The sequence below is a fragment of the Anabrus simplex genome, chromosome 1 (assembly GCF_040414725.1).
Source record: "Anabrus simplex isolate iqAnaSimp1 chromosome 1, ASM4041472v1, whole genome shotgun sequence".
NCBI classification, from domain to species: Eukaryota; Metazoa; Arthropoda; class Insecta; order Orthoptera; family Tettigoniidae; genus Anabrus; species Anabrus simplex.
In genome coordinates, this window is record NC_090265.1 from 158,168,546 (window position 1) to 158,187,689 (window position 19,144).

The window sequence follows — 19,144 nt, forward strand, 5'->3', positions numbered from 1 at the left end:
TACGTCATGAATACGAAGATAATCCCCAGTGAAAGTATGGAAGGTGATCATGGATTATTAATTGTGGAAATAAAACAAGTAAAAATCCCTAAAATTGTACTGAAGAAGAAATCAAAGATCAGAATTTAGGAATTGGAGGAGGAGGATAAAAGAATGGCATTCCAAGATCGTATGAAAAGGAAGTTGTCCAACACAGAAATACGAAGTGGAGAAGAGGAGTGGGACATACAAACATGCATAAGGGAGAAGTAAATCAATTCCAAAATCTTGATAACAACATGACTGAAAATATCTTTTTCCCATCTGAAAAGCCAAGGATAAGACTGAGACAGGTCAATGAAAGTAACAAAAATTGCTCTAGCATATACCAGAAGACATAGTGCACTGCAAACAAGGCAAAGGCATAGAGACCTTGTATATAAAATACTTTACATTTTCAAGGAAAGTTGTGATAAGAATCAATTGTATCATGTTGAAATTACACTTCTGCGACTTCTTGTATTTTAAATTGGAAATAAACTTGCAAAAAGAATTTCATATAGCGTCATGAAATAATAATGTTGCTGCAAAACAACTGCAAAGTGAACATGCATTACTGTTGTAATAGTAACAATTTTATGTGGCTATTTCTAGCTTGATGCAGCCCCTCCGTATATGGGAACTGTGAATTTTTTGTAGTGGAGGATAGTGTTGTGTGTGGTGTGAAAGTCACAGGAATTTTGGGGATAGTACAAACACCCAGTCCCCGAGCTAGGGGAAATAACCAATTAAGGTTAAAATTTCCGGCCGGGAATCATATCTGGGGCCCTTTGACCATTCGGCCGACACTACTGTTGAAAGATTTTAGCGTGATTTGAGAAAGCACTCGCTATCTATGAGATATTGTGCATGATTGGTAACCAGAAAAATAAGTTCCATTGTTCCCGAAGCCTTTATTGACGAGATGGTTTCCATGATACAACTCTGTAGCGTACCTTGCAGACCATCTTAATGATGAAGTGTTGTTTGTGGAAATAGATAGCATTTCAGGAGTTCAAATTGCAGAAGTGACCTTTTTGCAAAATGTGCCCAAATGAAACAGACTTTTTCTTGGTTTCTCTAATGGTTTGTTGTTCGAAATACATGAACATACAGAAACTAAAGACTGATGTATGGGCGATATATCTGCCTAAATATAGTCACCTTGTTGTTTCAAATAAGTGTTCCAGTGGTCCACTTGATAACAAATACCTCGAACAACGTCCATGGTTGGAAGTAGAACCATTCTTTAATGGCATTCCAGACTTACCATTGCTTGTGCTTGTAAACCAGCATCTCTTGATTTTAAATTTTTTAAATTTTCTCACCCGGCTACCCACTGTGCCTGATCTGGTTTCGGCATGTCCTTACTCATCCATGATGAAATTACCAATAGCATCTGAACACTGTACAGTGTGATACACATTCATTCTCATACACATCCTTAATACGATGTCGGCCCCATTCACACCATCTGCACCATGAACTAAATAACTGATGCTAGGCAATTCTGGATCAATTCATGGCAAAGCCATGCCTAATTCAAGTACAAACAGTACACTAATGCTTTTCAACAATAGGCCTACCATATTTCTTCCTGGCATACATAGTCATCTACAGACACATGCACAATTTTCTCTTTCTTCAAATAACAACACTCATACTAAAGACTCAGTTCCATTTGGGCAATTCGTATCAAAGAAGAAGAACTGGTTACAGTAGCAGCAGACGTTTCTTTCATCACGGAAGTAGGTAAGAGCATTGTTGAGCTCATTAGATTCTTAGGTCGATCATATCCTACCATACATATTTTAGATGATCACCTAGGACTAATTGAACATATATTGAGGAGTGCAGCAGATAGGTTGCATGACAGCCAGACTAACAAATCTGTTAAAAAAATTCAGCAGTGCTTCTACCAGATTAACAACTAAAATATGATATTATTAACTTTGTGGATAATTTTTATTAAGTGTTAAGTTAGCAATAAATGAATTGTTTGTAAAGAAATATTAAAAAACATGAATTTTTTTGTTCCAATCTGAGCAAGAGTGCAATTATCATTGATGCAAGTTAGATTATGTTTACAGTATAACTGGAAACCATTTTTATATATTATAGGTTAGGTTACGTTTATTGCTTCTAAATAATCTTTCATGTCTTCAAAGTGATTCAGGAAACATTTCGTTAAGGTTACATCATGCCTATCACTTAACCGTCCATGTTTATTCCAAGTTGCTCAGGAATATCCCCATGTGTGTATGTACCGGTACTAATAATTAATTTGCAATGACTGTGTTCTTAAATAATTTCATCCTCTTTATACAATTACAGTTCAACTTTGAAAATGTTTAGCTTATTTCAAAATAATGTAATATTTTGTTATAATGGAAGCCATTTCTTGTCTTGACTCAGTGAATTTACAACCGTTAAGTATTTAAGTCTGTCAAACCTAATTTATGAATAAATAAAATACCGTATTAAAAACTTATAATAACAGCTTATAATAACATATTATTTTAATTAAGTCATGTATTTTTCAGGTATTTTATAAATGTTATTTATTCATAAATTAGTTTTGACAGACTGAAGAACTTAACAGTTATATTTTTAAAAATACTAATAGGTAGTATAAGTATTGTCTGTAGAGACTAGATGATTAGTTTTGGTCTCTGTCAAGTTCTTCTTGTATATATAATAATCTGAAGCAATGTTGAAAGTTTTCTTGAAATGGTGCTGTACATTAATACATACGGGTATAATATTTATTTGGTACAATGTTCCAAAGACAAACATGTTTGATCAAACTGTGGTTCCTATTTACATTTTACCTGGTGGTGAGCAGGTTATGACCGGCTTTATTGAAAACATTCTTCTAAGCAACCAAGAGCTGTAGCCTGACTGATAGAGTAGGGTGAATGCGGAAAATGATTGTGCATGTCGAGAGATGGGCCTTGTTTTGTCTTGCCTTTTTTTTCCAGCCCAGTCTCAAATCAAATGTTGCATGGTAACAGTCACCACTAGCATAGATGGAAGCAGCAGCAGCAGTAGTTGCAAAATACAATTGAATCTCTGTGTTGGTGGCATTTAGTTTCTATCAAGTCCATTGGCTATTAAGCGCATGAGTAAATATATAAAATGACTGTAAATAACACTAGCCTGCAATGATTTCCCAGTTTTGATGAAAATTGGTGGTTCATATGGAAAACGATGTGCTGATTTAAAAAATACCAACCGTTTTGCTGTAACACAAGCAGATTTATGTAATTAGATATTTTATATATATCATTGCTCGAGATTTAATATAAATTTAAGGAAATTTTAATTCATTCCATCATGTTTCAAAATTTTTTACCAGGCATCAAAATACATGGCCAATGCTAATATTAGTGTGTAGAATTCAGTGGGGAAAAAAAAACAAAAATGCTTTATCATGTACTGTTTAGCAGGTATCAATTAAAAGAATATATCCTAAAATTCTTTTATAATGCAAATTTATGCAAATGTGAACATCATTTTATCACATACCAAAAAAAAATGCCAGTCATAACAATTGGTGGAATAAATAATATTATGACTTAGTATCTGGACAAAAGTATTACAAAGGGAAAGGGGGGGGGGGGGCAGAGGGGGAGGGAGGGAAGACACCCCTAGGTGAAAATAAAATACAAAATTAAAATTATATTTTGTTGGATGCTTTGTGTACTGCAAGAAAATTGGACTCCAGCAGTGAATTCAGTGTGTTAAAATTATTTACAACCACTTGTAACATCTCAGACTTCAGAAAAGAGTTTATTTTGCTGGCAAGTAATTTACAGTCACCTATTAAATCATTTTCTTGCAGATCTTTAAGGGGTATCAAAATTTAGTGAAAAGTGATCAAAATCATGATATTAAAGGAAGTGATGAGGCTACTGTGAAAAATCCTTACATGATACAGGAAAATAAAAAGCAAATTTGCACACTTAAGTTAGGTAAGATCACCTGTTAAACCTTTTACCAGAAAAAAATGATTATTTTGCAGGCTAGTATAATAGATCAAAACTAGATGTGAAATTAAACAAACCACTCTCACCACAACTTGGTAAACAATGCTGGACAGATATTCTAAGCATGACTGTTCAGTGAAGACTGGTTCTGCCAGAGGTGTGGGAAGTACAAGCAGTCTCCCCGCTGCATATGCAGGCAATTCTCACACAGGACGATTTCAAGAAAATCAAGTTGTAAATGAACAAGGTAAAGATCAAGACATGGGCGTTAAAGTTCATTATATTCACATACGGCAATAATATATTCACTTCTGATAGATTTATTGAAGTGATTTAAGCATTGAAAAACTTAAAACAAAAATATAAAAAAATAATGAAATCCAGCTTCATCACAGTATTATATAAGGTTTAATAAATAGAATTAAAATAAATCAGTACAATTCTTTATTAAGTCCTTTATAATTTTCTCTCCTGGATTCATTACGTAGAACTGTCCTCATCTGCTTTCGCTTGATTTGTTTCATTTTTCTGTGGGTAGGGAAAGATTGTTATTTCTTTCTCAGCCACTCTGTGAACAGAAAAGTGAAGAATAAATAAAATTATTGTGATAAATTATTAGGCTTAAAATATTTTCCCTTGATTTATACATACACTGTAAGATCTAGAACTAGCTGATGTACAGGGTGGGGGCGGGAGGAAAGTCCAGCAACTCGATTCCTAACCCTAGTGGTCAGGGTTATAATCCCAGTGACTTTGGGTAGGATTTTCACTAGGACCAATGTATGCTGCCAAGAAGGTTATCCAGTGTTAAACCCTGGGGAAGTCCTAAATTGAGTGTGGGTGCTCTGTCGAGTTATTTTATTAATGACTGATAGTTGTTATGAAATGAGAATGGAGAGTGTTGCTGGAATGAAAGATGACAGGGAAAACCGGAGTACCCGGAGAAAAACCTGTCCCGCCTCCACTTTGTCCAGCACAAATCTCACGTGGAGGGACCGGGATTTGAACCAAGGTATCCAGCTGTGAGAGGCTGACACATTGCAGTCTGAGCCACGGAGGCTCATTTGAGAAAATGATATTGGGAGATAAAAGCTAGCTGGTGATGTTTGAAGGTCAAGCTATTTTACCCTCTTTTCTTTAAAATCACTTCATTTGCTTTCAGGACAGTAGGATGCATTATAATATTGAGATGGCTTCAGACTAATATTTTAACACACATAACAAAGTTGAAGCCAGTTTCTGTAATAAATAATGAAGCCTTTGAAGTGTATTCTGTTTTACTCCACCCATTCTGAAAATCAATGAATTACTATTATTTTAACGTAGCTCTGCAACATCCTTAAAAAAGAGGGCATTTGGTAATACTACACAAGGAGTATTTTAGAGCACCTAGGCATCCTGTCCCCTGGCCAGAGTGGCTCATATGGCAGAGTTCTGGGTTCCTGAGCCCAAACTGACAGGTTCAATCTCAAAATTATTTGAAAGTGCTCATTATGCTAGCCTCATGTCAGATTTATTGGCACATAAAATGTCTCTGGCACCTCAGCATCTCCAAATATTAAAGGGGTATAAGAAAATAATGGTATTAATTCCAAGTATGAAACACAAGCTAAATAGTGCCTCTGAGGTCATTGGGATTATTTATGAATATCAGTGTACTTGCTTCTCTGAAGATAGCAGTCATTTAATATAATGATCTCAGATCTCACCCTGATTTCCCTAGTATTAAGTTCATTCCTGGACAAGAAGCTTGGTACTCAAAGTACATCATTGTAAAAATGCTTATAAAGATCAGTGAACCTGTAACACTTTTAGTCCAGTTATGTTTTAGGTTCTGTCTCTTTGAAACGGATTAATAAAATTTCACTGGTCTGAGCTGAGGAATACCTTTAAAATGTTCCAGACATTAAGTGAAAAATTATTCAAAGCTTCTTAGTCTTTAATAAAATCAAAAATGAATTCAGAAACAAAGTGACAATCAGTATACTATCTATATATTCATATAAGATTTTTTTCTATACCTTTGTCAGAATTTTAAAAAGTGGTATTTCTGTATTGATCATGTCTACAGTAAGAAGGAAATGCGATTTTTAATTTTCCATCCTATCTGTATGTGTGTGTGTATGTATGTATGTATGTATGTATGTATGTATGTATGTATGTACTTATGTACATCACGAGAAAATGGCTGAATAGAATTTAATAAACATGGTATGCCCTCCTCTGCGAACCATGTGACCTTGCCGCGGTGGGGAGGCTTGCGTGTCCCAATGATGCAGATAGCCGAGCCGCAGGTGCAACCATATCGGATGGGTATCTGTTGAGAGACCAGACTAACGAATGGTTCATCGAAAGGGGGGTAGCAGCCTTTCGGTTGTTGCAAGGGCGGCAGTCTAGATGATTGACTGATACGGCCTTGTAATAATACTCAACATGGCTTAGCTGTGTTGATACTGCTACACGGCTGAAAGCAACGGGAAACTACAGCCGTAACCACCTCCCGAGGACATGCAGCTCTCTCTGTATGAAAGATGTACTGATGATGGCTTCCTCCCGGGTAAAATATTCCGGAGGTAAACTAGTCCCCCATTCGGATCTCCGGGTGGGGACTACACGAGAGGGGGCGATCATCAGGAAGATGGATACTGACATTATGCGAGTCGGAGCGTGGAATGTTAGGAGTTTGAATCGTTGTGGTAGGTTAGAGAATCTGAAAAGGGAGATGGATAGGCTAAAGTTAGATGTAGTTGGTATAAGTGAAGTACGTTGGCAGGAAGAACAGGATTTTTGGTCAGGCGACTACCGAATTATCAACACGAAATCAAACAGGGGTAATGCAGGAGTTGGTTTAATAATGAATAAGAAAATAGGGCAGCGGATAAGCTACTACGACCAGCATAGTGAAAGAATTATTGTCGCCAAGATAGACACCAAACCAATGCCCACCACAATAGTGCAGGTCTATATGCCTACTAGTTCAGCGGATGATGAAGAAATTGAAAGAATATATGAGGAGATAGAAGATTTAATACAATATGTCAAAGGTGACGAGAATCTAATTGTGATGGGAGACTGGAACGCAGTGGTAGGCCAAGGAAGAGAAGGTAGCACAGTAGGAGAATTTGGATTGGGACAAAGGAACGAAAGAGGAAGTCGGCTGGTTGAATTCTGCACTGACCATAATTTAGTCCTCGCCAATACTTGGTTCAAACACCACAAACGACGGCTGTATACGTGGACGAGACCTGGAGACACTGGAAGGTATCAAATAGACTTCATTATGATTAGGCAGAGATTCAGAAACCAGGTGTTGGATTGCAAAACTTTCCCAGGAGCAGACGTGGACTCTGACCACAACTTGTTGGTCATGAAATGCCATCTGAAGTTGAAGAAATTGAAGAAAGGAAAGAATGCAAAAAGATGGGATCTAGACAAGTTGAAAGAAAAGAGTGTGATGGATCGTTTCAAGGAACATGTTGCACAAGGACTAAATGAAAAGGCCGAAAGAAACACAGTAGAGGAAGAGTGGAGAGTCATGAAAAATGAAGTCAGTAGGGCTGCTGAAGAAATGTTAGGAAGGAAGAAAAGATCAACTAAGAATCAGTGGATAACTCAGGAGATACTAGACCTGATTGATGAACGACGAAAATACAAGAATGCTAGAAATGAAGAGGGCAGAAAAGAATACAGGCGATTAAAGAATCAAGTGGATAGAAAGTGCAAGGTAGCTAAGGAAGAATGGCTGAAGGAGAAGTGCAAGGATGTCGAAGGCTGTATGGTCCTGGGAAAGGTAGATGCTGCATACAGGAAAATCAAGGAAACCTTTGGAGAAAGGAAATCTAGGTGCATGAATATTAAGAGCTCAGATGGAAAGCCACTTCTAGGGAAAGAAGACAAAGCAGAAAGATGGCAGGAGCATATCCAACAGTTGTATCAAGGTAACGATGTAGATAATTTCGTTCTGGAACATGAAGAGGCTGTTGATGCTGATGAAATGGGAGACCCAATTTTGAGGTCAGAGTTTGACAGAGCTGTGAGTGACCTAAATAGGAACAAGGCACCTGGAATTGATGATATTCCCTCTGAATTACTGACTGCCTTAGGAGAAACCAGCATGGTAAGGTTATTTCATTTAGTGTGCAAGATGTATGAGACAGGAGAAGTCCCATCCGATTTTCGGCAGAATGTTGTTATACCTATTCCCAAGAAAGCCGGTGCTGACAGGTGTGAAAACTACCGCACTATTAGTTTAGTATCTCATGCCTGCAAAATTTTAACACGTATTATTTACAGAAGAATGGAAAAACAAGTTGAAGCTGAGTTGGGGGAAGATCAATTTGGCTTCAGAAGAAATGTAGGAACACGTGAAGCAATCCTGACTTTACGTCTGATCTTAGAGTATCGAATCAAGAAGGACAAGCCCACGTACATGGCATTCGTAGATCTAGAAAAGGCATTCGATAATGTTGATTGGACCAGGCTATTTAAGATTCTGAAGATGATAGGGATCAGATACCGAGAACGAAGAATTATCTACAACCTGTATAAAAATCAGTCTGCAGTGATAAGAATCGAGGGCTTTGAAAAAGAAGCAGCAATCCAGAAAGGAGTGAGGCAAGGCTGCAGTTTGTCCCCTCTCCTTTTCAATGTTTACATAGAACAGGCAGTAAAGGAAATCAAAGAGAAATTTGGGAAGGGAATCACAGTCCAAGGAGAGGAAATCAAAACCTTGAGATTTGCCGATGATATTGTTATTTTATCTGAGACTGCAGAAGATCTCGAGAAGTTGCTGAATGGTATGGATGAAGTCTTAGGTAAGGAGTACAAGATGAAAATAAGTAAGTCCAAAACAAAAGTAATGGAGTGCAGTCGAACGAAGGCAGTTGATATAGGAAATATTAGATTAGGAAACGAAGTCTTAAAGGAAGTAGATGAATATTGTTACTTGGGTAGTAAAATAACCAACGATGGCAGAAGTAAGGAGGACATAAAATGCAGACTAGCACAAGCAAGGAAGAGCTTTCTTAAGAAAAGAAATTTGCTCACTTCAAACATTGATATCGGAATTAGAAAGATGTTTTTGAAGACTTTTGTGTGGTGCGTGGCATTGTATGGAAGTGAAACATGGACGATAACTAGCTCAGAAAGAAAGAGAATATAAGCTTTTGAAATGTGGTGTTATAGAAGAATGCTGAAGGTGAGATGGATAGATCGAATCACGAATGAAGAGATACTGAATCGAATTGGTGAGAGGAGATCGATTTGGCTAAATTTGACGAGAAGAAGAGATAGAATGATAGGACACATCTTAAGACACCCAGGACTTGTTCAGTTGGTTTTTGAAGGAAGTGTAGGTGGCAAGAACGGTAGGGGTAGACCAAGGTATGAATATGACAAACAGATTAGAGCAGATGTAGGATGCAATAGTTACGTAGAAATGAAAAGGTTAGCACAGGATAGGGTGGCATGGAGAGCTGCATCAAACCAGTCTATGGACTGATGACTCAAACAACAACACAAACATGGTATGTAAAGTTGGAGAATAAGGCACTATAGTGTAGGCTATAAATAATCTTAATCACAATGGGTAGTTCAGGGGAAGGCCTAAAATTTAATTCTCAAATATCTATGTTATTAGTGGTTCTACCGATAAACACGACGTAACAAAAGTTATAGGTAATATAATTTCTGATCAATGATGTCTTAAACAGTTCTACCATACCGGCTATAACAAACATATTTATGGATTGAGAATTTTGTTGCCAAGCCATAAAAAAATGGCTGAACATAATAATAATAATAATAATAATTCAGGTTGCCATCCTATGCAGAGTTGGATATCAAGTATCCTTTTCTGAGTCGAGGGTAGGGGCGGTTTTTGGGCAGAGGTCTGTTGGCCAGGACTCTTTTACTTGTATTTCATAAGCATTTAGATTGTTCTGTGTAATAAATTAGTCAGATAGTATGGAGAAGAATGTTGTGAGCAGGCACTTTCAGTGAAGGATAAATCTGCTTAGTAATCTGAGTTGAGGTATCCTATCTATACATAGAATATACCGAGCGAGTTCTCTGCACAATTTGGGTCATGTAGCTGTGAGCTTGCTTTCGGGAGATGGTGGGTTTGAAACCCCACTATTGGCAGCCCTGAAGGTGTTTTTCTGTGGTCTGTCATTTTCAACCAGGCGAATGTTGGACTTGTGCCTTAAATAAGGCCACATTTGCTTTGTTTTCTGTCCTGTCCCATTGTTGCTATAAGACCTGTGTCAGTACAACATAAAACCATTAAGGAGAAGAAAAAGAGTACTATACTTGCCTCTCCGTGCTGACATCAGTACCGTTCTCATCACTGTCATCATTATCCAGAATTCCTATTGCATACAGCACACTAGATGCTATGTACCTGGAAGCACAATGATTTTGTCATCTCTGAACTTAAGACAACTACAAAAGAGCATTCAGTATCAAAATATGTAAATATTAATAACAGATAATTTTTATCTGTTTCCTTGTGGCACTACATTAGAATAAATGGATTTATAGAAAATAAAAATGTTTACAGGCTTCATATACAAAGTTTATGACAGACTCCAAAGACGGGAAACTAAGAAGGTAGATATATAGATGGAGCAACAAAAAGGAATTTGAATTTGAATTTATTGATCATGATTTACATGCCACTGAGACTGAAAAGCCCCTTTATGCAGCGTCTTCTTGAAGCATAAAAACTCATTAAGTATAAGGAAACCATCTCCATATCTTCACACATTACTGTCATAAATGGGGATATTGTCTCATCAATTTCAGTTGTGTTTGATTTCTTCTCAGTCCTCTACAACCTCATTTCAGCTTTTTAACGAGAGGATGCATCTAACTTCACTGAAGGTCAGCCTTGAAAAATCTTCAGATTTGATGTGCGAAGCGTAAGTAAAGGAGGAAAAAAAAAAAAAACCAAGACTGAAAGCATAATATTCCTCAGAAATAGTAAAAAGAGTTTTAAAAGTAACTTACAGTATGTGTTCACCATCAAATATTTTAAACATTCAAGTGCTCTTTGTGTTGGTTGTAATATTTCAAGTTCGTAGTTTATTTCAAATTTACTTTTTGCTCCTTTTTCAGTTTAACGTACAAAAGAAATCTTGTCCACCTAATACTAAAAATACTAAAGATGTGTCACTCAACTTCAGAGACATATTGAATTAATTGTAATAGGCTTTTATGTTTTACAATAATTGATATGGTACTTTGATATTTGGTAGGAAAGGTTTTGTTACAATGTTCCAACTGCAGCATATAAAAGGTCATTTATGAGGTGTGCTGGTTCATTTCCAACTCTCTATACTTGAAAATTCCATTGCTGATGATAAATTTGGGAATTCAAATAATTTTTGTTGTAGTAGTGTATTCCTTAAAATTTTGTAATTTTAACCACCCCTCACCTCAGAAGCTGTCATTTTTTAGGTGCACAACTGGTGGAAGAACAAGAAGAATCAAAGTAATTGCCTTTTAACCTAGTGAAAAGAAGGGCTTCTTTCTCAATTTGACTATCAAATTTGGGACCCACCTCAAGAAGGGGATGGGGGGAAAGAAAAAGAAGTACCTCTACCATCCCATACTACAAGGATAAATATACATTAGAAGACATTGAAAACATAGGGCTCATACTGAGAGTAAGGGGAACTGTTTCGGTTCATGGAATGAAGCAGTCATTATCAAGGGCATCCGCACACTGAAAGCCTCAACATCCATTCAAGGGCATCACCTGTACTGCAACAGTCAGAGCAGAGGTTTTCAAACTTCCTTGGTTTGCAGCAGGCTGTTTTGCTTTGTGAAATATTATGGCTCATCTGGCCTGTTTTAGAAGGGTTCAAAAGCTGGAAAGCAGTACTAATAGCCTAGCAAGTATATAAATCAATTGAATGCTTGAAATACGTGTCTATCACTCATGTTCATGTACACTAATTCAGTTTGAAATAATAATAATAATAATAATAATGTTATTGGTTTTTTACAACCCACTAACTACATTTACAGTTTTTGGAGATAATGGGGTGCCAGAATTTTGCCTTGCAGGAGTTCCTTCATGTGGCTATACCAAATGAATGGAGAGTTGCTATAGTAGACCCTGCGTATAAAGGAAAGAGTGATGACATAAAGCCAATAATTATAGACCAATCAGTTTGATGTATTGCATGTAAGCTTTGAGTAAGCATTCTGTCTTGATTATATTTAGTCATGTTAGCAAAATTGCTAACTGGTTTGATAGAAGGCAGTTTGGTCTTAGGAAAAGTTAACTGAAGTCCATCTTGTAGGATTGCAGTTAGATATTTTAGATTCAGGAGGTCAAATGGACTGTATCGCAACTGACCTGTCTAAGATGCTTGATAGGGTAGATCATAGGAGACTACTGACAAAAATGAGTGCAACTGGACTAGGCAAAACAGTGACTGAATGGGTGGCTATACAGGGTCTCTCATATAAACTGAGACAAAACGCACGGTGTTTGTACTCTGTGCTACGGCAGCTACCTCAGCCGAACTCCTGTCGTGCATGGCCGCCCTGCTTTAAGCGTGTATACAATCTTATATGAAATCTTACGTTATAAAAGATGCTGGAAGTGTCATCCTTCCTGGGTTTTACAGGCATTATATCTGGTAACCGCATTCTGGCTGACATGATTGAATTCCGCCACTGTAATATTTCTGATTTCATTCGTAATGTTTTCTTTCAGTTCCTCCAATGTGTGAGGATTTATTGGATATACTTTTTCTTTCAGTTTACCCCACAAGTAAAAATCACACACTGTTAGATCTAGAGGAGGAGGGGAAACAGACCAGCACTGATCACTCTGTCTGCAAACACTTCCAAGATTGTAAGAAGGGAATCTTCTGCTGTATGAGCAGGGGAATCTTGTTGAAACCACCCACGCGACTTTTCTTCTTCAGTTAATTGATGGAAGAATGGCGTCAAAATGTCATCTTGGTACATTTACTGTTTTCTCGAAGAAAAAAAATATTGGCCCAATTATTCGTCTTGCACTAACAGTACACCAATCTTCCTATCATAATGAGGGACTTCATAAACATAATTAGGGTTTTCTGCAGACCAATAGTGAGAGTTATGACTGTTCACACGACCATTAAGACGAAACCACAACATACGAAAATATGGTGTTACAATGATAACTGACGGACCATATTAACAGCTGAGATACAGACTGGCGACTCATGCTTGCCAGGACGAACACGTGCAGGCTGCTTCCAAGGTCAAGAACTATGCGTGACTTCCATACTGTAGCTTACGTATCAGAGAGCAAACATGCCGCTTCGATGGCCTTAGTTTATATGAGAGACCTTGTATTTCTAGAAAATAGAACTTGGGGGGCTAGAGTAGGTGGAGCATTATCTGATCTGTAACGATTAAGCGAGGAATTCTGAATTCCTCAAGGCAGTATTAGTGGACAACATGAGGGATAATGTCTTTTGAGGATGATGTTATACTGTATAAAGTATTAAATAAGATCGTGAGCGACTGCAAAAAGATCTGAACAATGTTGTGAGATGGACAGCAGGCGATGATAAATCAGGTTGTGAGCTTCACAAAGACGAAAGCCCTCTCAGTATTAATTGCTGCAATGATGGGGTGAAAGTACCTGACAGCCAGGCAACTTTGGGGCATACCCTTAAAGAACTGCTGAGTTAGATAAAACCAAACCAAACCCCATGGCACTCAGCCCTTGAAGGGCCTTGGCCTACCAAGCGACCGCTGCTCAGCACGAAAGCCTGCAGATTACGAGGTGTCGTGTGGTCAGCACGACGAATCCTCTCGGCCGTTATTCTTGGCTTTCTAGACCGGGGCCGCTGTCTCACCGTCAGATAGCTCCTCAATTATAATCACGTAGGCTGAGTGGACCTCGAACCAGCTCTCAGGTCCAGGTAAAAATCCCTGACCTGGCCGGGAATCGAACCCGGGGCCTCCGGGTGAGAGGCAGTGATTGGCTGAGTTAGATACTTAGCTTTGTGATGGGCTATCCCTCGTAAACGAGTATGATTGTCTTCCTGAAGAACTTAGTTTTTGTGAGATCTTAGGTGACTGTAGAGGCCAATCCTAGAACCGCAGATTTTCCCACATTTTTGACACACATTTGTCCTGTTAGGTACTGGCTGTGTAGTTTGGTTTTTCTTCATGAGCTGACGTTGTCTTCTTGCATTGCGCTTGTCAATTTCTATTCTCCGCCTTTCTTGCTCGAAGCGCTGAGTTCCTTCCCAGACACTGCGACGCCAGACTGTGCGGTTATGTGCCGTAGCTTCCCAGTTGTTTGTTTTTATTTGACACTTTTCCAAGTTGGTTTTTAGTGCATCTTTGTAACGCTTTTGTGGTCTTCCAGTTTTTCTATGACCATCCTTTAGCTGGGAGTACATAATTCGTTTTGGGAGACGGAATGCAGGCATGCGAACGATGTGGCCTGTCCAGCGAAGTTGGTGCTTGATAATCATGGCCGCAATGCTAGTAGAGTTAGCTTCTTCCAGAACACTGATGTTAGTGCGTCGATCTTGCCATTTAAACTTAGCTTTGTATTCCTATACCAAATACTGTATCAGTTATGTATTTACTTCTTTTTCCTACTGACTTCAGAACAGTATCACAGAGAAATTGACAGATATTCTTTGCCATCTTGGCAACCTCAAGTGTCTGAGGAAGAATAATCAAACAAAATAAAATAAAGACAAAAATATTCTAAGAATACTCACACTTTTTCTGTTTTATTTGAAGGTAATTGTTGTACCAATTTGAGGAGAGGTAGGGGAGTTACTGTGGTGATGTCCGAGGTTTCCGTGGGCACTGCTGTGGCCCAGAGGACAAGTACAGCTACAGCTGTACAGAAGACAACCTATAACACACATATTATGCTATGTCAGAGCTCTCTTATTCTGAACGTACAGTACATTATTATCTCTTCTAAGTGATGGTACACAGGTCAAGTCTAAAGTTCATTTGCACATTCTATTATTCCGAGCTACCGGTAACTGCAAATTGTGTGCATGGCAAGTCAAGATGGATTTCTCAGGAGGGGTTATACACCAGTCATCCTAAATGGTTTACCACACCAAAACGATTCATTTTTATTTAGATGGCATGAACGTTTTCGTATAAGTGTAACTCCTGTCTTCTGCAGATGACACATGTTTTTTCACACCACCCAAAGGCAAACTTTGCAACATTTTTCTGTGTACTAGGTTTTGTATTGTTATTGTTTTGGGTCATCTGTCCATAGACTACTTTGATGCAACTCTATGTGCCAGTTTATCCTATGCTTATCTTTCCGTTTCTACAAAACAACTACATCCTACATCTAGGCTACTCTAATTGGCCTGTCATATTCAAGCCTTGGTCCATCCCTACAGTACTTACTACCACCTACACCTCCGTCAAAAACTAACTGAACAAGTCCTGGGAGTCTCAACATGGGTCCTACCTCTCATTCTTACCAAATTTTGCCAAACAGTTCTCCACTCACCAACTTGATTCTACTGATATGACCTTCAGCATTCTTCTTTAACACTACATTTTAAAAGCTTCAATTCTCCTTCTTTCTGCACTAATTATCCAAGTTTCCCTTCCATACAATGCCATGCTCAAAACAAAAGTTTTCAACAACATCTGTCCAGTAGGCCTATGCATAGGAACAAATTTCTTTTCTTAAGGAAGTCCTATGCCTTTGCTGGCGGGGACCTAGTGTTTACAGTGCACTGTGTCATCTGGTATAGGCTAGAGCAATTTTGTTACTTTCATTGACCTGTCTCAGCCTTACCCTTGGCTTTGACAATATGAAAGTGACTGAGGTATGAGCAATGCTACTAATGCCATTCCTTATGCAGCCAGTCCCCGCTATGTATGGTATGAAAATGTTGCTTATAGGGTCGGTTGATGCAGGCATTTCAGTGGGCTTGGAAGACTGATATGTAATAGCAACTTCTGGCTTGGTGAGGAAAGCAATGGGAAACTACTTCACTCATCAAGGCAAATAATTGATTTTTGAATAATTGAAGATCACCCTTCTTTCCCAGCGTTTGATCGCAATGATTGTCTTCAGAGCCTCAAATATCTTGAGTTGTTGAGGATCCAGCCAGCCTTAGGGCTTAGGACCGAACATATACATACGTACAAGGAAGTCCTTCCTTGCTTGTACTAGACTGCACTTATGTCCTCTTTACGTCTAGGCCTCCCATCATTAGTTATTCCACTAAGCAAGCAACAATATTCAACAACCTCCTGTACGATTTAATTTCCTAATTAATTAATTTCCTATTTCCTGCATCACCTGGTTTCATTGGCTGCATTCTATTACTTTTACTTTTTGATTTACAGTATTTACTTTTGTTTTGTACTCTTCCTCGCACTCCTCCATCGGCCGATACGCTACTGCAAATGCCACAAATGTTGGCTTGACCTTCTTAACTCTATCCTCTAAGATCAGACATTATAATGAAAACCCAAGAAATAGGTCTTAGTATTTTAGCAATTGTTTCAGATATGGGATGCACCCAATCAAGGATTTTAGAAGAGTGCCAGTGTAGCTGCAGGATGTCACAGGAAGTTAGTTAATTATTTCTTGTATTGTCGTGACAAAAACAAGAAAATCTATTTCATTCCAGGTCCAGTTCACCTTTTCAAGAATATTAAGGAAATTATTAATCTGTAAAGATAAATCGGAAGTGCGCCTCTTTGGGCATGATTGCGTCATATACCCGAAAATAAAGACAGAGGAGAACGAACTACTGCTTCGGCAGGACTTAGATATGATTGAAAAATGGGCGCGTGAAAATAGAATGAAAATCCACAGTGGAAAAAGCAAGAAATTATGTTTCAGTAAAGAAAAAAAAAACACCGAAAAGGAATTACGAACTTGTGGGGGAGTGTTGTTGAAGTTGATAGTTGTAAGTACTTAGGTGTTACTACCAGAAAAGACTTAAACGGGTCAGAGCAAATGGAAAATGTAGTTGAAAATCCTGGAGATCGTTACATTTTATTATGCAGAATTTCAAGAAAGCTATTTCTGGCGCCAATATGGATCTGTGTGCTGGTATCCGTACAGGATAGGTTTAATTAATTCTCTAGAAAAACTTCTTGCGATGCGTTTCGTGCACGGGAATAGGAGGAATACCATTAATCGGGAAAGTCTTGAATCTAGAGGAACTAGAGCTCGCTTGTGTGGTCTTTATAAGAGCTACACGGGAAGGGCTGCCTATTAGGAATAGTTTGGAACCTCCCTCGTACTTATCGAGAAATGATCACAAGCATAACATTAAGGTCAGAAACCAGCATACGGATGCGGGTAAGTTTTCCTTCGTAAACAGGACCATAAAGGATTGAAATAAATTACGTGCAGCAGTCTTTGATATATTCCCTTCCAGTATCAAATCGTTTAAGATCATTAGTGCTAGTGTAAAATGTAAAGTAAGAGTTGTAAATGATGGACACAGAATTTGTGATTTCCAGCTGGATTTACAATGTTGAACTAGTAATATTTCTCGTAATATTTCCTTTACATGGAATTGCTTGTTGTACTCTTGTAGTAGTAGTTACTGTTGGGTAATTATGTTTTTAACTTTATTATCACTTACAATATTAAGCTAATAGTAAGCGCAACTATAGTATTGTAAGCCGTAGTGTTAAGCACTGGAAATACTTAAGTTTTGTGTAAATTAATATATATATTGATGCGGGAATTATAATGTTAAACTAGTAGTATTTCTTGTAATATTTTCTGTCCATAGAATTGCTTGCTGTACTCTTGTTGTTCTAATTGTTGTTGTAGGGTAATTATGTTTTAACTTTACGTTATTATCACGTGTAATGTTAAGCTGGAAGTAAGCTCAACCTATACTATTGTAAGCCATAGTGTTAAACACTGGAAATACTTAAGTTGTGCGTGAAATTAATGATGATGCCAGATTTAGAATGTTAAAGTAGGTAGTATTTCGTGTAATATTTTCCTTTCGTGGAATTGCTTGTTATACTCTTGTTGTTGTTGTTGTTGTTGTTGGGTAGTTAGGTTTTTAACTTTTCTTTATTACCACTTGTAATGTTAAGCTAGTAGTAAGCTCAACTTATAGTATTGTAAGCCATAGTATTAAGCACTGGAAATACTTAGTTGTATGTGAATTTGTATATGATGATGATGCTGGATTTAGAATGTTAAACTAGTAGTATATTTTTGTAATATTTTCTTTCCGTGGAATTGCTTGTTGAACTCTTGTTGTTGTTGGGTAATTATGTTTTAACTTTATTATTACACTACTGTAAGTGACCATTGCCTCCGGGATATTTCCCAATTGCGATGTATTTGTTAATAATAATAATAATAATAATATCACGACTAGAATCAGTCGATTGAGTGGAAGTAATCTCAGAAACGAATGATAGAACTTCAGTATACGTAAATACGCAATGCGTGTAGTCACTCCTCCCAGGAACACCGGGCGAGTTGGCCGTGCGCGTAGAGGCGCGCGGCTGTGAGCTTGCATCCGGGAGATAGTAGGTTCGAATCCCACTATCGGCAGCCCTGAAGATGGTTTTCCGTGGTTTTCCATTTTCACACCAGGCAAATGCTGGGGCTGTACCTTAATTAAGGCCACGGCCGCTTCCTTTCAACTCCTAGGCCTTTCCTATCCCATCGTCGCCATAAGACCTATCTGTGTCGGTGCGACGTAAAGCCCCTAGCAAAAAAAAGAAAAACCTCCCAGGAACCAATGACCTAGATGTCAGGCCCCTTAAAACAACAGTCATCATTATCATCATATTGCCACTTAAATGGCCAGTTCCAATGCTAGTTTTACGTATCTTATTCCCTACCATCATACCTTTCGTTGTTGAACAGTATTTTCCATTCTTCCATATTTTTCATTCTTCGACATTTCTTCTTCCTTTTTAAAAATGTTGAATTAGGGAACAAAGCATAATTAATAGATAATGCCGGCTACTGTCGATGTATGATTCACATTAGAAGTATTCAAACATAAATGTAATTCGCTAAGATCTTTCAAAACAGCTGTATATCAGAAAAGTCAGCTGCCCCTACCAATATTTTGTTCCGCAGGCCAACAAACGTATGAGATGGTTGTGAGGTCCCTGCTAGC

At 38.0% G+C, this 19,144-nt stretch overlaps 1 protein-coding gene across 1 annotated transcript in view; it reads right to left on the reverse strand.

The window, feature by feature from the left end:
* Positions 1-4,487: 4,487 nt before the first annotated feature.
* The window catches only part of LOC136858537 (uncharacterized), a 29,692-nt gene continuing 15,035 nt past the window's right edge, over positions 4,488-19,144 (reverse strand). The window contains exons 2-4 of the mRNA XM_067138186.1: positions 14,756-14,895; positions 10,321-10,407; positions 4,488-4,575 (exon numbers count right to left, since the gene is read on the reverse strand). Coding sequence (XP_066994287.1) covers positions 4,488-4,575; positions 10,321-10,407; positions 14,756-14,895 — 315 coding nt within the window. The remainder of the gene's footprint in view (positions 4,576-10,320; positions 10,408-14,755; positions 14,896-19,144) is intronic.